Raw genomic sequence first — 23,282 nt, forward strand, 5'->3', positions numbered from 1 at the left:
GGTCCAGAGCCGTGTTTACGAAGACAAAAATGTTTGTGCCTAAACCATAAGTTTTAGATACATGGTGTCTTTGGGAAACTTTCTTCTTATTTTACGACCTTTTTTCTCATTATTGTGAAATTAGGGTGATCCCTCTAGTTTCGCTGATCCAAACATCTGCTTTTTAATAGTTTTATGTACGTTCACAAAATGTTCTACAAAGTTGTAAAAGAACTTATTTGAAGCAAGTTTGCCGAAGAAACCATTATTCTATCTCTTATGGTTCCTAACTTATATTTTTTTTAAAGATTCATGTTAGGGTGATCCATGAATTTCAGTTTTCCTGAAATAACTTTTAATTCATTCGATTCTCGTTAATACTTTGTTCCGAGCACTTTTAGAACTATCAACGACGCATATTTTTTCCAAAGAGCTCAAAGTTCTAACTCTCATAGTTAAAAAGATATTGGCATTTTTCTTCGAAAAATCACTTTTTTTTTTAAATGTCATATCTCAAAAAGGAGCAAATGGATTTTCAATCTCTCGGTTGCATTGGAAAGATCGTACTTTGTTCTATATATGGTGAAAAAACTGTAGGTACCTTTTTTGTCTAAAGCTTTTTATTGAATTTTGAAAATACGATTTTTTTTTTCATGGAAAGCAGTTGTAGCTTTGAAAATTGATGAGATACAAACTTGGCGTCTTCGACAAAATTGTGAGTTTTTGGCTGCTATAAAAGTACCCAGAACAAAGTATTGCGAAAAAATCAACACATAAAATTATATTGAGTAAAAACAGATTTTCATATGGAAAGCGGAACAATTTCAGCAAACTTGACTAGTCTTTGTTCAATAGATCGAAGTAACCATGTCGAAAATGTTTAAATTTGCTTATAATCCATAATTCGTCAATGAACTCAACTTAAAATGTGATTTTGAGCTGATTTTCATCAATTTAATTTCAATTTCATCACTTCAATGTATGAATAGTGAAAATTTCAATCACTAGTATATGTTTATGTTAACGTAAAAGCCTATCAAAGTTACATGATTTACAATATCTTATCAACATTGTGCCTACATGGTGATGACAGTATAAATAAACATTGGTTCTTCAATGAAATGGATGACCATTTACCAAGCTACTTTGATCTATCTTACAAAGACGAGTTGAATTTGCTTGAAATGTGACATTTTTCATATGAAAATCTGTTTTTACTCAATATAATTTTACGTGTTGATTTTTTCGCAATACTTTGTTCTGAGCTCTTTTATAGCAGCCAAAAACTCACAATTTTGTCGAAGACGCCAAGTTTGTATCTCATCGATTTTCAAAGTTACAACTGCTTTTCCATGAAAAAAATCGTATTTTCAAAATTCAATAAAAAGCTTTGAACAAAAAAGGTACCTACAGTTTTTTAACCATAAATAGGACAGAGTACGATCTTTCCAATGCAACCGAGAGATTGAAAATCCATTTGCTCCTTTTTGAGATATGACATTTTGAAAAAAAGTGATTTTTCGAAGAAAAATGCCAATATCTTTTTAACTATGAGAGTTAGAACTTTGAGCTCCTTGGAAAAAAATATGCGCCGTTGATAGTTCTAAAAGTGCTCGGAACAAAGTATTTACGAGAAACGAACGAATTAAAAGTTATTTCAGGAAAACTGAAATTCATGGATCACCCTAACATGAATCTTTAAAAAATATATAAGTTAGGAACCATAAGAGATAGAATAATGGTTTCTTCGGCAAACTTGCTCCAAATAAGTTCTTTTACAACTTTGTAGAACATTTTGTGAACGTACATAAAACTATGAAGAAGCAGATGTTTGGATCAGCGAAACTAGAGGGACCACCCTAATTTCACAATAATGAGAAAAAAGGTCGAAAAATAAGAAGAAAGTTTCCCAAAGACACCATGTACCTAAAACTTATGGTTTAGTCACAAACATTTTTGTCTTCGTAAATACGGCTCTGGATCCATTGTGCAGTGTTTTTATTATCGAGTGTGAGAGGCCTTCGATATTGATGAGCGAACGAAATATTGTCTCACTCTCATCTGTTCTGTTTTCGTTCGTTTCCATAGCTGTATCCACTTGTCTGTTTTGTTGTGTTCGGTTAATTACTCGACTGATCAACGATTTCGGATAGTCGTTGATCAGGAGTTGTCGTCTGATTATATTTCGGATTTCGTCTAGTCCATGGTTGGTCGAGAACGTAAACACTCTTTTGGCGATAGAACATGAAATGCGACTGAAAGCGTTGATGGTTCGGGTGGAACAATAGGGGTCCTTTCGAACCTGGAGAAATGTTTGTTTACCGCAAACAACGTGCATTTTCTTGGCCATAAACTTTCGGTGGAAGGATTTGAACTGCTAAAAAGCAGAGCTCTGGCACTCCAACAATGTTGTGAACCCACCCGTGCTGGAGATCTGAGAAGCTTCTTAGGATTGGTCACTTTTGTGGGAAGGTTTATTCCACACTTAGCTTCCATAACAGATTCGCTACGTATGCTGTTGAAAGCCGACAGCTTCGAATGGACCTCTAAACAAAAACTAGCTTTTGAGGCGATTAAGCGTAAGATTTGTAATATCAGCCACCTAAATTTCTTCAACGCGAACCACAAAACTATCTTGACAGCAGATGCTAGGTCCTCTGGCCTGGGTGCTGTACTTCTACAAGAAAATTCAAGAGGAGAACAGAGAGTCATCGCCTATGCGAGTAAATCGTTGACCGACTTAGAACGCAAATATTTCCAAACCGAAGCTTTGGCCTTAGTTAGGTCAGTTGAGCGGATCAGGTTATATCTTCAGGGAACACGCTTTAAGTTGGTCACTGATTGTAAACCCTTGACGTTTTTGTTCAGTCCCCGGTTAAACCTTGTGCTCGTTTGTAACGATGGGTATTACGGCTTCAATTCTTCAACTTCGATGTTGTTTATGAGCCAGGCTCTACCGACGTCACCGACGCACTCTCACGTCTTTCACGACCAGAGCCACAGCCGTTTGATACTAAGAATGAAGAAATGCAAATGTTTCAACTCCTGTGGCTGTGAAGTTGGATGATATTAAAGAAATGTCAAAGTAAGACGAAACCATTCGACCGAACTTTGTGTTTTGAAAGATATTCTTCTTCGCGGTGTGAAAGCATTTTTATTCCGGAGCATTGCAAAGCCAAGTACTACAATTGGCACTTAAATGGCATCCTGGTATTGTGGTAACCATGTTAAAAGATATAAATAATGTACTCTTGTGTCTTCTCTGTCACCCCGGAACCTCTGATTCGAACAAGGATGCCTGACAAGCCGTGGACTCATATCGTAGTAGATTTCATAGGACCTCTTCCATCAGGACACAGCTTACTAGTGCTTGATTACTTCAGCCAGTTTGTCGAAGTAGTAGTTATGCGAGAAATCACAGCTAAATTGACAGTCCAAGCCCTCCATGAGACATTCTGTTGCTATGGAATTCCCAAGTTCATGAGCACAGATAATGGTCAACAATTCGTTAGCAAGGCATTGAACAAATTTTGTGCGGAGTTCGGTATCGAGTTATTCAAAACACCACCTTATTGGCCACAAGCGAACGGAGAGATTGAGCGTGCAAACAGGTCTTTCAAGAAATGTCTGCAAATCAGCCAGTAAATACCTCATTCGGACTGGAAGTGGATCTGGATGTATCTTCTTATGTACAATGCTATGCCACATTCCACCACAGGAGAAGCCCCATTAGCTTTAATGTTTGGTAGAGTGCTGCGGGATAAACTTCCGTCAATTCCATCTATTGAAAATAAACTGACAAAGGAAGTGAGTGATAGAGATCTTGAAAATAAACTAAAAGGGGCATAGAACATCAACCAACAGGTACAGTCGAAACCAACGGTGCCAGATTCTAGTCGACTATCGTTTGAATGCTGCTCAAGACATGTGTGAAGAAGATGTAGAAGTCTGTACTGCAAACCGATTGTGGTGTACTTGGTGTCTGATATTACAGTAACCGTACTATCTACCAGAGTTGCGGCAACACACACGTGAGTTAGGAACAGAATATGCAGATTGAGGATCAAGGACCGATTCTTTAACTTCAGAACGGTATAGCCCGCAAAAATTGGAAAAGTTATAAGTTCGTTGTTGGAAAATGATGGTTTTAGCTAAGAAATGATCGTGTCAAAATTTGAAATCAATATCTCAATGCTAAGTGAGGCCTAAAATTGTCAAAAATTGAATGGGGCTTAAAAAACAATCATCCTAAACGGCCAAAAATGTGCTTAAAATCTCGATATCTAAAACAATCGAGAAATCAGCTTTTTTGGCCATGTTTTAGATCCTGAAGGAAACTTTTTTTTGTGACCCTCCGCTGTCCCCCACACCAAAAGGCTCAAATTGAGCCCTATGGTAGTGGACACTCAATTCACAGCCACTGGCGACACAATAAAATAAAAAAAAAATAAAACTAAATAATTGTGGCTGTGAACAATTCTGGAAGAGAGTATATAATTCAAAAAAAATTTAAACAATGTGTTTCTAGTGGATATCAAATCCTTTTAAAGAAGCACGGTAAGGAAACTTAAAACTAAAATGAAATCTTACAAGAAACTAATTATGTTTGAAGACGGTAGGCATACATAATATGTGTGAAATTTAATGAATAGTTTAAATTAGGAAATTTGAAATATTTTGCCTTAGGAATGTTTTAACGTTAGTTTTGAAAGACAAATAACTAGTAATTCCTTTGATGTTTCTAGGAAGGGCATTAAGGTGAATATATAACAAAGCCATGCCTCGAATTTTCAAAAGCACAAATCTGAAGAACCGAGAGTTGGTTTGCGCTGAAAAGTTGATCAATTGGTCACCACTAGGGGGTCACCAATCGATCAACTTTTCAGCGCAATCCATCTTTTCGTTCCTCGAAATTGTGCTCTTGAAAATTCGAGGTATGGCTTCGTTATATATTCACCTTAAACTTGGAAGGACCGGCAAAAGTAAAACGTTTTTGTCCGACATTGGAGTATGCTCTAGATCTGGAGAGGAAATTCACTTGCCTGGTATTGTGAATACGAGGAGACATGTTGAGCGATATGTTATGATGAGTAGTTGGATTGAAAAGGATATTGTGAACCATTAGCAAGGCTTGCTGATCACAGATTCCTAAAATTGGTAAAGAAATATGGGGAAGTTCAGTGTACAAACGAATTGTCGGAAACAAGACTGGTAAGTTAAAAATCATTTTGAGACATCGGTCCTGTATTGTCTGTAGTTTTTTTTAAGTTGAGACTTACATGCTCTACCCCATGAAATCATCAAATAATTTAAGTGAGAATGAAGTAGAACAAAAGTTACACTCTGCGTGGCAACAAACTATTGACTCGTTTTAGCACACCGCACATGACAGAAGTTTTATTAGCAACATTATTAATGTGATGATCCCAAGATAAAGTGCAATCCAGATAGGTACCTAAGTATTTAAATGAATCAACTCTTTCAGCAGTATCAGCGCCAACTCTAAGAAGAGGAGTTCTAGGAGCAGATTTCCTCGGAGATCTGAAGATCATAGGGGCTGTCCATAAACCACGTGGTCATTTTTTTGGGAATTTTCACACCCCACCCAAAACATTTCCATTTTTTGTAAAATAAGGGACGGCCTAATGCACAGCCCTCACAGCGAATTCAGACCGAAGATTGAACAGTTTAGCGCCCACCAGCTAACGAATGAAAACGGCCTACATACGACTCATTGATTTCGCCGCCTTAAAAAATATGGCCATACGTAGCACCCTTTTCCAACACAGCCTTCCTTATCATTACACCTGCTGATCACCACAGCAGACGGAATCGCAAATCGACCACGTTCTAATTGGCGGACGGTACTTCTCTGACATGATCGGCGTCAGAACCTATCGTGACTCTTACATTGACCCGGCCACTATCTGGTGATTGTTGAACTGAGCAAAAAAAAAAAACATTCCGTCATCAACAATGTGCGATACCGACCACCACCACGGTATAGAGTATAGAGCGACTGAAGCAACCGGATGTCGCCCCAGCATACGTGCAGAATATCGAGGCAGCGTTGTCAGACGAGGGTGAGCTCGATGTGGCCCCTCTAGAGGACTGCTTGAGAACAGTAAAAGCAACCACCAAAGGCGCAGCCGAGAGCACCATCGGGTAGGGAAGTGGAACCATCTCGGCAGAGGTCCTATTTTGGGAACTTTTCTGCTATAACTCAGCCAATTCTGAATCAATTGACACCATTTTTGGAACGCAATGAGATACGTATAGTATCTAGCGGTGTACAAAATTTCAAGTCAAATGGTTTGCAATTGACTGAATTATAGCGAAGAGTGCCCTAAATACTGGCCGCTGCCCAAGTGGTTCTGTATCCTACGTGGAAAGGAGTCGATGAAACGTGTGGTTCGACGAGGAGTGTCAGAACGAATTTGAACGCTTTGAACGCAGCACGGGCGGTTCCCAACAAACATTTTTGCTGTACAAGAGTGATACAAACCACTCTTAAGCAAACTTTAGCTTAAGAAACTGTTATTCAGCTAGTTATGTTACTTGGGTTATGCTGCAGTAAGGAACCCGACAGAACTTGGAACATTACAAACAAAAGCAGAAACAGCAGATTTGCCTCTTTTGAGAGAGAAAAAGCGCCACCTGGCTCGACCGGAGTGCGTACAAATGGAATTACTATGCTGTGCCCGTAACGTGAAAAAATCAGAATTTCCCCGATGAAATATTCTAAAAGTTTCTGCATATGATAACATGGCATGATTTCTGATATTCTGTGGGAAAAACCCCGATGTACATTCATTGTGTTATAATCTGCTGGTTCAGACATAGCGTGTGCACCAATTGATAGCGAGGATCTGGGAAACCTAACAACTGCAGAAGGAGTGAAAGGAAAGTGTAATATGCCTCATTCACAAGAAAAGTGCCATTTGGAATATAAGAAATTGAGAGCGATCACCATTCTGAATGTCGCCTACATAGTGTTATTCCAGATCACCTTCCGTCGTCTATCACCTAAAACGAATGAAACCATTTAAACTACTTACGCTGGATAGCTGCCCCCGTTTTTTTCTGGCCTCTGGAAGGACCTCACATCTGCGATTCGAAATTTTTTTTTCAAGACGGTCCTAGAGCCATCAGTCTAGTTTGAACTTCTCTGATTTGAAACAAAAGATTGGATTTTCGAAAATAAATGATGCGACGCGTACATTCATTTGTCTTTGCATAACCCGCGGATCGATTTCATTTGGATGAAAGCAAAACACAACGCGGGCTGTTACTAAATTCCAGACACATTCAATTCGCTACTCACTTTGATTTGCCATCTCACCTGGAACAAAAACCGCTGCTTCGCTGCTGGAGGCGAAAGCTCGTTAGAATCCACCCTCCCTCTATTTGGTAAGCTTCATCAATTCGAACTTCCCTTCTGTCGTGTGTGGGATCGTCGTTGTGGGACTCACGGTAAATCAAGCAGATCCACGCTCAATCCTTACACCTCGTTTTGTAACGACCGACGACGACGACGACGTCGACGTCAAACTCTCCCGACATTATTCCGTGCAGGGAATCCATTTACCGGTTGTTTCCGATTCTTGCGGGTGGCATTTATCCATTTTCGCGCTGGGTGGCCTTTCTTCGTTGTGCCCCCATGTTTTTGCCACCGTCCCACCGGGCGCAGCACCGCCATGTTTGTGTTTGCCTTGGTCTTGGTGGGTAAATGTAGGTACGCGTAGGAAAACCTTCAATTTTCCCATCTTCTGCCGTCGTTGGGCTGCCAGATACCTAGGGTATTGGAAGGAGGCGGCAGGGTAAAATGCAAACCCCCTACAACAAGTTCACAATTTACCTTGGAAAATGTATCACAATAGTTTTTTTTTACTTTTTTTCTTTTTCACTCTTCTTGGTGTTTCAATAGGACAGAGCCTGTTGCTCAGTTTACTATGAACACTTCCATGAACATTCAAGATGTCTACATTCATTTATAATGGACCATTTCACATAGATCTCCTCCACATCCAAGGTATGATGTTGAACATCCCCCTCGCACTCTGCGGGAAATCATGATTGAGTTTGACGGAATGGCTTGGCTTCTGGTGGTTATTCGTGGCCCGTCGTCGCCGCCGTCGCCGCTTCGAAGAACGAAGAAGATGATGATGATGATGTGGATCGACTGGAGCCCGGGATAGGTGGTACACGGTTGATTGTTGCTCAATGGAGAAGATTCTGCGAATGGGGGAACCTGTGCAACTGCTTCCGTCGTCCCGACCATCAGCATCAGCACGGCAGCCGTGGGGAGGGCATGTTTGTTTGGGTTACATTCCTCTCGTTTGCGCTTGTCGTACCTTCTAGGAAATGCGATAGTACGGTACGATGATCTTTGCTCGTGCTCGGCGGTACACGTGGTTAATATTTCGAAAAAGACTGTTCTGCCCGATTGGTGGGTTCAACGATTCGACGGGAAAATATAGAGATAGAGCAGTAAAGCAATGAGATTTTGTTACGTTTGTAAATTAGTTGTGACGTATGTAAAGTAGTTTTAAGAATTTTCCATGAATTGGAGAATGCAATTCATAGAAAATTCTTCGATTGTTGCATGGAGTGTGTTACGTTTGTAAATAGTTGTAAACATTTTGTCAGTTAATTTTCTGTTTTGTACTGTGATTTGTTCATTTGCTCCTAAATTTTAATGTGCATTTGTAGAGCTCCAAACATTTCAGGAGCGAACCAGCACAAAACACGCAAGCCGTCCCCTAACACGGACATCAAATTGTAGACGGTCTTGTGTTGTTGCCCAAATCAGGATGCCCCTTAGGATTAGACATTCCTAGACCAAAACAAACTATGAATGCAGCAACAGATGCTGCGAACTAAAAGGCGAACTGCCAGAGAAAATACAATTCTAGGATGACTGATGGACCAAGAACAATTATGAAACCTCGTCATCCTGGGATTGGACTTCGTTATCTATTTAGATAACTGGGCACAATTAATGTTATCTGTTGCATGTTTGTGTTTTGTGCATTTGTAATGTTCCATTTTATTTTGCGTATATAAGTTCCCAGACGTGGGGCCCGATACGGAAAATAAAATGTGAATTTGTAAGGTTCCAATTTATTCGTTACATTAAACGTTTGTAAATTGTTGTGAACATTTTGTCTGTTTATTTTGTATGTTTTACTAAGGTTTGTACATTTGTCCCTGAAAAAAAAAAAAAAAAATGTTACAATTAATATAATGTCACTCTCTATGAATGGCGAATTTCCCAAATAAAACTTTTCTTCACAAGTTTGTCACATTTTTATTCACAGAAAACCTTTGCTAGCCCTGCTCCTGATCTTTCCCTATCCTCTTCCTTTTACAATCTTCGATTACCTTGAACAATTGCTCCATAACCTCGCACTGGATGTGAATCCAGCCCTCGGCGGAATTCCGCGTCTCGCCTGGTAACCAGCAGCGACGTGGCGGCCTTCAGGGAACCCCTCGGTGCTGACTTGCGGCCTTGATCTTCGACGGTCTTCTCCATAACCTCGTTCCTGATGCGATTCCAGTTTTCGCCGGGATTCCGCGTCTCGCATAGTGACCAGAAGCGACGTAGCGGCTTTCGGGGAACCACTCGGCACTGATTTCCGGTCTTGATCTTCACTGGCATCCGCTGCATCGGCATGGAAAGAACACACCCTGTTGCATTCACCTGGCCGTCGCTCTTCGCCTCCCCTCGTGGCAGAATCGTCCTTCGTTTCTTTCGCCAGGCTAAGGCAGAATCGTCGTCCGTGCATCTCTCGAATGCCGTTACACTCTCCATCTTCGCGAGGCACTAATAACGATCACGACCGTAACTACGTTTTGCGCGGCGGGACCGGTGGCTTCTTGATCCTCCGTCGGTTATCGGTGTTTCCCACTTTCCAAGAGAGCTCAACTTGCTCCCGTTGCCGCCTTTATAGCGTCCAATCCACTTTTTTCCCCCGTCGGCCTCTTCTTCTTTTCCATGACAGCTGTCACTTTCCCGTGAAGAAGAATTAGGCGACGCGTCGAACCGGTTGAAGCGCAGTGAAGCGAAGCGGCGGTTGACTCGATGGCGGGCGTTATTGCGAGGAACGGTGGAGCAATTGGAAGGTTTTATTGGAAAACTTGAACATAGTTAGGTCGATATTTTTGTTTATATTGTCTACAGGGCCCTTGAAACCGTCACATAAATATAAACGTAACAATTTTTTAAACAGTTGAAACCCATCGCAATTGCACGTTCTATTCTGGAGTTCCTGATCGAAGTCACGTTAAGTCCAAGTCAAGAAAAAACTGTAGGACAAATGTTTAGATAATAGAATACAAATACAATGGGTAGTACCTTCAAGAAATTTATTCAGCAGGCTAAGAACTATCTGACAATGGCCACATTTGTTCAAGATTCGTCCGCTAGGCGGCGTTAGTGTCAAAAACATTCAAACCCTTTTATCTCAGAATCCTGGTAAAATAGAATGATGCCTCCTCCGGAAAAGTTGTACAGTTAGCTAAGAGCTTTCTGACAATTGAGTCTTTGGTTCGGAACTAGGTGGCGCCTTGTGCAAAAAAGTTCAAACACGTAACACCTCGAAACTCTATTGAGCTACAAGTATGCCGATCGCAGCAAAGTTGTTCAACAGGTTAACCCGTTTGTCCCCAGCTGCGAAATTAAAGTTCAAAAAATCGCCAATAGTCCATTTCTCAACAGAATTTGACCATATTTGAAACGGAATCAAAACTGTCTTGGACTTCTGGACAGAGTGAGGCCGGTGGGTCACTGGGTCAAGTCTGGGCAAAGTCACTGGGTAAAATTAAGGCCAAATACGATTTACACCACCATAACTTTCTTCTTGACGAAGTATTTCAATGGGAGTTTACATATTACGTTGCCTAATGGTACTTGAAGTTGCCACAGGCTTGATTTTGAGATTCTTCGATAGGTCTCCTTTGAGTTCTAAGGATATTGAACATTCCGGAACCATCCAAGTCTACATTTACGTTTGTTGTTTATAAATGACATTAAACACGAGATTCATTTATTTAGTTAACACCAAATTCATGATAATACTGAATCAACAATTTGCCGTCATAATACTCGATTTGCAGCTGCAGCTCTCCAACGTCGGTCACGTTTAACACTCGCCAGATCACGCTCCACCTGGTCCGCCCATCGTTCTCTCTGCGCCCTACGCCTTCTTGTACCAACCGGATGGTTAGCAAACACCAACTATGTAGGGTTGTTGTCCGACATTCTTGCAACATGCCCTGCCCATCGTATCCTTCCGGCTTTGGCCACTTTCTGGATGCTGGGTTCGCCGTAAAGTGCAGCGAGCTCGTGGTTCATCCTTCTCCGCCACACACCGTTCTCCTGCACGCCGCCGAAGATCGTCCTTAGCACCCGTCGCTCGAAAACTCCGAGTGCTTGCAGGTCCTCCTCGAGCATCGTCCATGTCTCGTGTCCGTAGAGAACCACGGGTCTTATTAACGTCTTGTAATGGTACATTTGGTGACCGCAGTTTCTTCTGGAACCCATAGTAGGCACGACTTCCACTGATGATGGCCTTCGTATTTCACGGCTCACGTTATTGTCAGCCGTTAGCAAGGAACCAAGGTAGACGAATTCTTCTACCACCTCGAAAAGTATCCCCGTCTATCGTAACATTGCTGCCAGGGCTTGTTCTGTCTCGCTCAGTCCCACCTACCAGCATGTACTTCGTCTTAGCCGCATTCACCACCAGTCCGACCTTTGCTGCTTCGCGTTTCAGGCGGGTGTACAGTTCTGCCACCGTTACAAATGTTCTAGCAATAATATCCATGTCATCCGCAAAACAGACAAACTGGCCGGATTTCGTGAAGATCGTACCCCGGCTGTTTAGCCCGGCTCGTAACATCTTCCAGGGCGATGTTGAATAGTAGGCAGGAAAGTCCATCACCTTGTCGTAGTCCCCGTTGAGATTCGAATGAACTGGATAGTTCACCCGAAATCGTTACGCTGTTCTGCACACCGTCCATCGTTGCTCTTATCAGTCTGGTTAGCTTCCCGGGAAAGCTGTTCTCGTCCATGATTTTCCATAGCTCTGTGCGGTCGATACTGTCGTATGCCGCTTTGAAGTCGATGAACAGATGGTGCGTTGGGACCTGGTATTCACAGCATTTCTGGAGGATTTGCCGGACGGTGAAGATCTGGTCCGTTGTCGACCGGCCGTCGATGAAACCGGCTTGGTAACTTCCCACGAACTCATTTACTTTAGGTGAAAGACGACGGAAGATGATCTGGGATAGCACTTTGTAGATTGCATTCAAAATGGTGATCGCTCGAAAGTTCTCACACATTAACTTGTCGCCTTTCTTGTGGATGGGACAGATTATCCCTTTCTTCCACTCCTCCGGTAGCTGTTCGGTTTCCCAGATCTTGACTACTAACTGGTGCAGACAGGTGGCCAACTTTTCCGGGCCCATATTGATGAGTTTTGCTGCAATACCGTCCTTACCAGCCGCTTTGTTGCTTTTGAGCTGGTGGATGGCATCCTTAACTTCCCTCAGCGTGGGAGTTGGTTCGTTCCCGTCCTCTGCTGCACCAACATAGTCATTTCCTCCGCTGCCTTGGTCCTCCGTGCCTACATTCTCTTCGCCATTCAGATGCTCGTCGAAGTGCTGCTTCCACCTTTCGATCACCTCACGTTTGTCCGTCAGGAGGCTCCCGTCCTTATCCCTGCAGATTTCGGCTTGCGGCACGTAGCTTTTGCGGTATGCGTTGAGCTTCTTGTAGAACTTACGTGTTTCTTGTGAACGGCACAGCAGTTCCATTTCCTCGCACTCCGCTTCTTCCAGGCGGCGCTTTTTCTCCCGGAAGAGACGGGTCTGCTGCTTCCGCTTCTGCCTGTATTGCTGCACATTCTGTCGGGTTCCATGCTACAGCATTACCGCCCGAGCTGCATCCTTCTCCTCCAGAACCGCTCTGCACTCCTCGTCGAACCAATCGTTTCGTCGACTCCGTTCTACGTACCCGATAGTGCTCTCGGCTGCGTTGACTGTACTCCAGCAGTCCTCTAGAGGGGCCACATCGAGCACACCCTCGTCAGGCAACGCTGCCTCGAGATTCTGCGCGTATGCGGTGGCGACATCCGGTTGCTTCAGTCGCTCTAGATCATACCGGGACGGCCGCCGGTACTGTACATTGTTAATAACGGAGAGTTTTGGGCGCAGTTTAACCATCACCAGGTACTGATCAGAGTCGATATTAGCGCCACGATAGGTTCTGACGTCGATAATGTCGGAGAAGTGCCCTCCATCAATCAGAACGTGGTCGATTTGCGATTCCGTTTGTTGTGGTGATCTCCAAGTGTAACGATACGGGAGGCTGTGCTGGAAAAAGGTGCTACGAATGGCCATGTTGTTGGAGCCGGCAGAGCCGTAGCGTGCGGTTGGCCAAGTTGGCCTCCGCCAAGGGCGCCAGCTTCAGAGGGGCGCCGAAAAGGCCTAAGGCTAGAAGGAAACAGGTTGATGCTGTTGTTTTCTAAAATGTTATCAATAAGATTTATTTATTTACAGTATGTAGGATTGATCATGTATTTAACGTCCTTCCATATTCTCAATAATTTAGATTTCTCAAGATTATTTTAAGAATTTTCTTTTTTGTTTTGAGGAGCAATTTTAATAAGCAAAACAAAATCAATAAGCTTTCGAAAATCTAGTGAATGTTTTTTTTTCTGGAAATTCCTAAGCATTGCTCGTAAAGTTCATACAACTTTTATTTTCAGTAAATGTTTCTTTGGGCTTAAACTTTTAAACTTGCAAATCTATCAGAAATATTTTTTAAGTTGTGTTTTCACCCGAAAAACTATCAGTTAGTATTTTTTTTTATTTTCATTTCCTCAAAACAAATTCAATGTTCTAGGAATTTTTTCATAAATTCCACCAGGTATTTGTTTGAAACTTTTTTCTGGAGAAAATTTTTTCAAAAAAAAATCGAAATTTATCAAGAAATTCTTTCAGAAACTATTTCACGGATTTTTTAAAACAAATTTCAAATCATAAATTCTACCGATTTTTTCTTGAAATTTCCAAATTCCACTAGAAATTCCTCCAGGGAAGCTTTCAGGAAGTTATCTAGAAGTTTATTTAGGAATTAGTCTAAAGATTCTTTCCGCTATTTTTCCAAGGATTTTATTGAGTAATCTTCCATAATTTCTTCACAGTTCCAAAATTTTCTTTGGAATTCGTATAGTGATTCCTGCAAAAATATCTTTAAGGATTAGGTGCCTAGAAACCCTTCAATAGATTTTGTCAGTTATACCTCTATGGATTCCTATGGAAAATCCTGCATGGATTCCGTTAAAAATCCCAACAAATTGTTATGAAAATTCTTGCAGTCTTCTATGGAATTCTATAGAAATTAGACCAAAGTTTCCTTTAGAAAGTCATCTATACCCAAGTAACACACTTGTCACAGAAGAGTCACGGCGGCGCAGGTTTTTGTTGTGCAAAAGTCAGTGTGACTTACTTCTAGCAAGTAAGTGTTTATTTGTTAGAAGTAAGTCATAGTGACTTCTGCGCAACAAAAACCTGCGCCGCCGTGACTGTTCTGTAACAAGTGTGTTACTTGGGTAGGTTCCTTTGTAAAAAAATAAATCTATCACATCCATTAGAAAAACTTCCATCAATGCTTTCCGAAATTATTAAATGTTCACTAGGGTGCCCATGACTGAAAGTAAGTAAGTAAGTTACTAGGGAGTGCTCCATATATTTATGGTAGAATTCCGGCCTCTCATGAATTTCCTTATTAACCCTCGAGCAGTCGCGTCTTCGGCCACCTTCAGCGACACCGCGCACACTCTGTGTACCACAAGCGAGGTTTATCCATGGTGTGTGTACTCAGTACACTACGCGACCGCTGCCTGGTTAACTACTCCAAAAAATCATTAATTTGGAATTCATTCAGAAATTTATCCAGGTATTTCGTTGGAAAATCTGCCCTTGATTCCATCCATTTTTTTTTCTAAATTTTTTCTAAAGGTTTATTTTGGAAGCCTTAAGTGGATTCTTCCAGAACTTCTTCCTGGGATTGCTTCATAAAATCTTCTAGGGAGTTTTTTTATAATTCCTCAAAGATTCATCAAAAAACCTTTTTAGGGATTCTTTCCAAGTTTTTTTTTAGAAATTATTCCAGAAGTGGTTCTCTACAAATTCTAACACTTAATCAAGTATTTCTTCACGAACTGCTCCTGCAATTTTTTTAAGATTTAGTCCATGAATTTCATTTGGATCTTGCTGAAATTTCTCCCGGATTTCTAGCATAATTCTAGCATAATTTATTCCTGTGATTCCAGCGGGAATTCTTCCAGAGATTTCAACAAAAACTGCTGTAGATTCCTTTAGAAATTTCTCCTGGTATTCAACCATGTTCCTGATTACTGAACATTTTCTTACAGATCTTCTGAGAAATGTTTTGAAAAATCTTCAGAACACATCTTTGGTGAAGTTATTGGAAAATTTTGGTGGAGCCAATTGATTTAATTGCCGAAAAATTATAAAATAGATCATTTGAGGATTCCTGAAATCCCTAAACCTCAATTAAGTATTTTTGAAAACAAAAATCAGTTGAACAAAAAATCCAGAAACAATAATTTAAAATACTGTAAGATTTCCTGAAGAAAATTATGCATAAATGATAATTATAAATCTGTAATATTCGTACTTATACTCGTATAAGAGAAATAAATTTCGGATAATTTTTAGGTGACTCCCATTGAAATTCCTAAAAAAAATACACGAATGAAAAACATTATAAAATAAAACAGTTGATTGATTGATTTGTCTTTATTTAAGAGACTTTCAGCCCTTGGCTGGAAAAAAATGTGGGGAATTTGTTTCTTAGAAACACTAAGTACAACTTTTGAAAAAACTCAAAAAAAAAAACAATAACGCGGGGCGCCAACCTGGATGCTTTCCAAGGGCGCCATGAGACCACGCTACGACTCTGGGAGCCGGCGAAGTCGATGAGGCGTAGGCCATTTTCGTTCGTCAGCTAGTAGGCGCTGAACTTTCCAATCGTCGGTCTGAATTCCTCCTCCTGGCCTACCTGAGCGTTTAGATCCCCTATGATGATCTTGACGTCATGGTTTGGGCAGCGGTCGTACTCGCGTTCGAGCTGCGCGTAAAATGCGTCTTTGTCATCATCAGTGCTTCGGCTTCCGGAGTGAGGGCTGTGCATGTTTATTATGCTAATGTTGAAGAATCGGCCCTTGATCCTCAACCTGCACATTCATTCGTCAATCGGCCACCAACCGATCACGCGCCTCTGCATGTCGCCCATCACTATAAAAGCTGTTCCCAGCTCACGTGTGTTGCCGCAACTCTGGTAGGTGGTATGATTACCTCTAAACGTTCGCACCATGGATCCTGTCCAACACACTTCCTGCAGCGCTACGATGCCGAACCCGCGGTCCTTCATAGATCGGCGAGTATGCGAGTGCTCCCAACTAGGTTGAGAGATTGGCAGTTTCACGTACCGAGCTTCCAATCGCAAGTCCCTTTTCGTCGTTGTGGTCGTCGCCATTGCATTGGTATCGGTTCGCATTCTTCTCTTGTTGATTTTCCGGTGCTAGTCTTTTTTACGGCTGGCTCGCAGGGCCTGACACCAACCCACTAACCCAGGGAGCTGGGCTTACCTTCCCGGAAGCTACGGGTTCTGCATTGGCATTTGGGGCTGTCCATTAATTACGTAAGGGTTTATGGGGGGAGGGGGGGTTTGAGAAATCTTACGCGCCATACAAAAATATTTGGGTTTTCATACAAAAAATCTTACAAGGGGGGGGAGGGGGTGTCCGAAAATCGTAAAAATTCCCTTATGTAATTAATGGACAGCCCCTTTCCTCCAACTACAGTGCTAAATAGCTAGGCTCAAGCGCCAGTCTTCGCCGGGGGTGGTGTTTTTAATGGGCGCCCAGGAGATAATATTTTACCTGAGCTTCCACCCCCATTATACACGAGATATGATTCCCTTATTGACCCCATAGGCCAACGGAAAAAACCTTTAGAAAATGTGTTGCGTTTGTACTACTGTTTATGTTTCTCTGAATCTCTCGATGGATTGTCCGAAACCGTCCTTACAAAATATGATTACTCGAAATAATCACCACGAATGATTTTCTATTGTTTTATCGCTCTTAATACTTGAAATCTGTAAAATTTTTGTTAAGTAAACGTATCGCAGACAATTTAGATGATCCGATTGACGTCCTGCCTCGACTTCAGAGAACCGTAGATTGACTACAATGAGAGTTATTTGCTTTAGATACCAATAATACACCGAACAGGAGAAAATAAATGCCTCGAACAGATTCCTTAGTATCCGGGATGGGTATCAGGTATCAGAAGGCCGGTTCCAGAGGCACGTTATCCTCAATTTGGGACATTTGTGCCATCGCCAAAATAATAGCCTATTTTATCATCTACCTGAGAGGAAAGGAAGGAAATAAGGATAAGGATGGGGACAGGTAGGGATATAGGAAAAGTACCTTTGAAGAGGACACTAACGCATAAGCGTACCACAATGAGTTCAAACAGCGCCCTGAAAAGTTAGGTTAGGTCTCTGAAGTCAGTTTCACTTGGTAAGTGTTTACCGAGTCCTCGGAAACGCAGTTGCGCAAAAACTGGACAGTTACATATTAAATGATACGAAGTTCCATAATCGGATTCACAGCTATCACAGCTTGCTGAATATTCGCCATGTGATAGCTGAGTCGGCAGTGGCCTGTCAATGCTTTGACCAGCATGCTGCAATTCTGCTTAGACAGATTAGTTAGATACTTCGCCACCCGTAGAGATGGCTCAGCACTATACAATTTGGTTTGACGACATGACTCCAAACTATTCCAGTATTGTCTGTGTTGAGTAGCAGCCCAGGTGTGAATCTGAAGCTTTACCCAACACTTGGATATCGGAATAGCTGGCTCAGGGCCAATGAAGTCATGTGATGCTCCAGTGCGAGCTAACTCATCAGCCAATTCATTTCCAGCGATGGAAGAATGGCCAGGTACCCATACAAGGTGAACAGCGTTTGCTGAATTCAGCTCCTCGATTTGAGTTCGACAAGCGATAACTATCTTCGACCTGGAGTTGGCCGAAGCAAGTGCTTTAATAGCAGCCTGGCTATCTGAACAGAAGTATATTACTTTGCCCATTACGTGCTGCTGAAGTGCTGATTGCACTCCGCACATAAGAGCAAAGATTTCGGCCTGAAAAACGGTGCAGTGTCTCCCAAGTGAGTAAGACTGATACAGCCTTAGCTCACGAGAATAAACGCCAGCACCTGCTCGACCTTCGAGAAGGGAGCCATCAGTGTAACATACGATGCCGTCTGAAATACTTCTCTCCAGATAACCTGTTGGGGGGAGGTTTGCGGTGATTCAATCACGATACTAATTTTTACAGCAGACACCAATCCTCTTTTTGGTCGATCAGCTTAAACTGAAATTGATTTTATTTTCATATAAATATAATTAAAACTAATACTTATTGCTACTTACAATTTACAGTTTTCTTTCCGCAAATCAGCCTCAATTCATTAAACAACGCAATTGGTTTCAAACCGTTCAAAAACTACTATAAATTTCAACTTATTCTCTATAAACAACCTACTATCAACACTTCCAGTGCGGCATTCCTTCTCAAAACTGCTAAATCTTCTTGCTCTCTCCTGATGTATTGTTATGCCATCAATCCATAGGGTTACCAGGTGTGTAACCGCGCCAACATAACCAGATGTCCACTCTTCCCGGGAAGGGAATTTCGTGGAAAATGTCCTATATGGAAAATTACAAGCAATTGTAAGATCACTTGGAGCAAGGACAATTTTGTCCCAATTCACCAAAAGTAGGAACAACGAGGTGTGTGTTGATGTGCGGTTCACAGGAGTTTCCTCTAGTAGACCGAGTACCCGTAACTGGTAAGTGCAAGAAAGTGCTTCTTGTTTGAGATGGATGTGTAGTGGGGCAACGTCAAAGAGAACTTCTAGCGCTGCCGTAGGAGTTGAAGAGAACGCTCCAGACATCGCCATTAAGCACATCCTTTGTAGATGGCCTAACTTTGATTGGACCGTTCTCATTTCGCCCTTTTGCCACCACACAAGACATCCATAGGCCAATATTGGACGAACAACAGCTTTGTAGATCCATTTGATATACTTGGGTTTTAGACCCCAAGTTGTACCAAAGGTTCGCCGGCATTGTCCGAAGGCCATACAAGCTTTCTTGATTCTGAACTCAATGTGAGGTGTCCAGGAAAGCTTGGAATCAAGAATGACTCCAACGTACTTTACCTGTTCAGTCACATCGATCTCAGAATCAGAGACGGAAAGGTCGAACGCCATTACGGTTTCGCCAACAGTTTCACCTTTCCGTAAAAAGAACAAACCATCCACAAACACTCAATTACCTAATCGCTGCTTGACGCAATGTCAAAAAAAGATATCGGTTTTTAAGCATTTGGTGAATCCAATTGGAAATCATTGGAGATATACCATGATTCCGTGCGTCTTCCAATATGGCATCGAAAGGCACGTTGTCAAAGACACCCTCTATATCTAAGAAAACACCCAAGCAGGATTGCTTTTGAGCGAATGCCTTCTCGATATCGTAAACAACTTTGTGTAAAAGAGTCACAGTGGACTTACCAGCTTGGTAGGCATGTTGGTTCACATGAAGAGGCACATTGGCCAGATGAACATCACGGATATGATGATCCACAATGCGTTCTAAGCATTTCAGAAGAAAAGAGGTCAAACTGATAGGTCTGAAGCTTTTTGCTTCATCATACGACGCACGACCTACTAAACTTTACAGTAATATCCCTCCAGGATTTGGGAATATACCCTGTAGCAAAACTGCAAAACTGTAGTTTTTTCAAAACATGTTTGAAATGATCAAATCCCTTCTGAAGCAAAATAGGATAAATCCCATCTGCCCCAGGAGATTTGAAAGGAGCAAAGCTATTAAGTGCCCATTCAATGGATTCTAAAGTTATAATACTCCAAGCCGAAGCTAAAGCATCATAACTACAAGATAAGACATCAGATTCATCCGAAGATGTAATATCCACACATCCAGGGAAGTGTGTGCTGAATAGCATTCCTGAACTTCCTCATCAGTGGAAGTCAGATCGCCATTTGGCAAACGAAGTTCGTTCACTCGGAAATCCTTAGATTTTTCAAGGATTTTGTTCAACCGACTAACTTCACAAAAACTGAAAACATTTGTACAAAGGTTTTTCCAGCCGGATCGTTCAGCAGACCGGAGAGCTTTCCTGTAGGCCTTGCGAGCCGACCTGAAAGCCTCCGAACCAACCGAACGTCGTCTGTTGCAACTCTTTCTACGTTGTTTCCAGATCAGAGTTCCACCAAGGGGTTCTTCTTGCGGTCTTCACAGACCGCACAGGGCAAGCTTCTTCAAAAGCTTCCATGATGAAGGCCGTTGTAGTATCAACGACATCATCTATATCACTTGGAGTGTCAATGGGTGGTGAGTATCCATGAAATTTGGCCGCAACCAAATCAGTAAAGCGATCCCGGTTGGTTGACCGGGGATTCTTGAAATGCAAAGTTTGCGAAGTAACATTTAGATGTTCAAACAAAATGTAGCGATGATTAGATTCTTAATATGACACATGCCGATTGGTCAACTTGTGACTAATTCTGCTAGAACAAAGCGTTATGTCTAACACTTCATCTCTAGCAGATACCATGAAGGTTGGGCGGTTGCCTATGTTAAGTAATCCAAGATCTGAACTACTTTAGTATTACATCAAACTGGAGCCTCTCAAGTTAATGTCTGAGCTGCCCCTGATGATTTGGTGAAGATAAGCATCACTGCCAACAACTGGAAGGCCTTCTGAAGTGCAGTATGCGGTGACTTGTTTAAAAGCATCTGTAGGGAACGGTTCATCAGGCGGTAAATACACCGAACCATAGACGTATTTCCTGTTGAGATTTCCAACAGTGACATCAATTGTGATAGCACATATATCTCTGGTGGTTCAGAGATGAGTGTAGCAACAATTGCGTTGCTGACAAGCACACATGCTCGAAGTATGACACGCGAGTTTGCCACTTTTTTACTGAAAATAGTTAACACCGGATTCACAAGGTTTCCTAGATAGAAATTCCCCTTACGAAAGTAAGGTTCTTTGACTAACGCCTCTTGAGGTGTACGATTTTGCATAAGTCTGCAAAGATTGATCGTTGCTGTTCTTTTATGCTGAAGATTGATCTGGGCTAGCCTAACCGTAGCCACTACCCAAACTAGGTAAGATTAAACTCTTCGCAATCACAGCACAACAAAGAACAGCAGCAACAAAACCAGATCGGTATCGTTTGGAAAACGCCAAATGTGAGGATACACAGAATACACTGGTCGAATCGCATGATGCGCAACCATATTAAGAATAATTTAAACTAATTTACAACATCTTCGTAATCCCGCCCTTATTAAGCCTCAAGTTTGAGACTAAAGAAGGGCAGCTGATTGTCTCGGAGAAACACAAGGTCCACTGCAGGATTGCTCCGGTTTGCGCAGTAAGGGCAACATACTGTGGAGGGCGCCCTGGTACTCCACAGGCTCCGTTAGCGGTTAGGTTTCTATTAGACTCCCTAGCCATTCATTCCTAGGCACGGAAAGCATAATACCGCATCACACCATGAACTAGGGGACACCTGTTTTAATACCGGAACAGGCGGTCCGTATTGAGATCCGATTGAGGCAATCGCTACCGACTACACTACACTGCACAACTATCTAGGCTGATCGAGAAAGGAAGTTAATATTGATGATCAACTTCATACCGGCTCGGACAAGCCGAAAAAACCTGCGTGTCTTCAGTTGTGCGACATGAAACGATTCTGCACCGGTCCGGAATAGAACCCAGACACCCTAAGCATTATCTTGCTAAAATCCACCCATTTACAGCCTTAGCTATATGGGCTCCTACATGAAAACCCCCGCGTTTGCGAAATGTCACCTCTTTAAATTTGACTTCGTGCGCCTACATACCTCTAGCTAGTGCCATCAACTTTCCACTAATGAGAAAGGATAACAAACAACGGAGATTCAAGATTAATCATATTTTTTCCGCCCACCAATTAATAATCCTCTCACTCGGGAAAAGCACAACAACACCGCCAAACAAACCCGAATTTAAAACAGCGAATGACGCGGCTGCTCCCCACCAAGCAAGCACGTGCTAGTCTGACCGGGCCACTCGAAATTGGTGTCAAGTGTTCTCCAGTTCAGAGCTCACACAGTCGCAGTCCTCGCAGTCGGCTGGTTCCGTCCGCCCCGGCATCATACCCGATGGCAGCGACGTCAGAGCCGGAGGGCACAGCAGAAATGATTGATGGTTTCTGTTTCTGCGAGCTGTGGATTAATGAAACACGGCCCTGGGACGCTGCTGAAAGATGCAGCAAAAAATATTTTCAAGTGACAATTATGACATCGATCGATCAGGAACCGCCACCGTTCGTTGGTCGTCGGTCTGGTCTGGGATCCTTTTTCCGATAAATACCGTGACACGGGGTGGTAGTGATCGACTTCGCAGAAAAGCTCTTTTAACTGTTATTTGTTGACACATTTTATGCATACCTCACATAATTCTCTGTCACTATTTTGAATTTTGGAACACCAATATATGTAAAAAAATGGAATACAATTGTTTTACTATTCACGAAACACCAAAAATAATGTTATCAATATCACCTTGTTTCACATTCCATCCATTGGAAATAGTCCCCTGAATCGTTTCCGGGTTGTGCACCGAAGCCTATGACGGTGCTCTCTAGATTTAATCTCCTCTTGCGGTGTGACACTTTTGAGCCCAAATAATGCTCTTATTGTGCCTTGTTTTTTTTCCGCGCTGCTGGCTGGCTGCTGGGTGGCTCGTATTTTCCTTCACTTGACACCGGCTCCTCAGTTTTGCAGCAAATGGCACAGTGGAGTGCCATTGCGGCTTTGGCAAAGAGAAATAAAACGAGCCGTTTTCCAAATGATGTTTACTTGGAAATATTCCTCCGAGGAGAAGGTGCTGGCAATCATCAATCATTGCAGGTAAATTTGTTTGTCAATTGGTTCTGGGAGACGTCGACAACGGAGCGTCATACTTTTTGCATGTTTTTTTTTGTTGTAGCCTGGGATAACGGAATGACAAATTTACGAGTGCTGACAGCTATTAACAACTGTACTCGCTTTATCATATAGCCAGTCATTTGGAGACAGACGATTATTAAAGTATCCTTTATTTTA

General features: G+C 42.1%; 2 protein-coding genes across 2 annotated transcripts in view; both read right to left on the bottom strand.

The window, feature by feature from the left end:
- LOC109397612 (alpha-2 adrenergic receptor) overlaps positions 1-23,282 on the bottom strand; it is a 206,300-nt gene that overhangs the window by 128,255 nt on the left and 54,763 nt on the right. The gene's annotated exons all lie outside the window — the stretch shown is intronic.
- Positions 17,543-23,282, bottom strand: part of LOC134289339 (uncharacterized) — an 84,916-nt gene continuing 79,176 nt past the window's right edge. Inside the window, exons 3-4 of the mRNA XM_062855113.1 lie at positions 18,754-19,386; positions 17,543-18,376 (exon numbers count right to left, since the gene is read on the bottom strand). Of these exons, the coding sequence (XP_062711097.1) occupies positions 17,661-18,376; positions 18,754-19,386 (1,349 nt within the window). The 3' untranslated portion in view covers positions 17,543-17,660. The remainder of the gene's footprint in view (positions 18,377-18,753; positions 19,387-23,282) is intronic.

This window comes from Aedes albopictus, chromosome 1, assembly GCF_035046485.1.
Source record: "Aedes albopictus strain Foshan chromosome 1, AalbF5, whole genome shotgun sequence".
Taxonomy (NCBI): domain Eukaryota; kingdom Metazoa; phylum Arthropoda; class Insecta; order Diptera; family Culicidae; genus Aedes; species Aedes albopictus.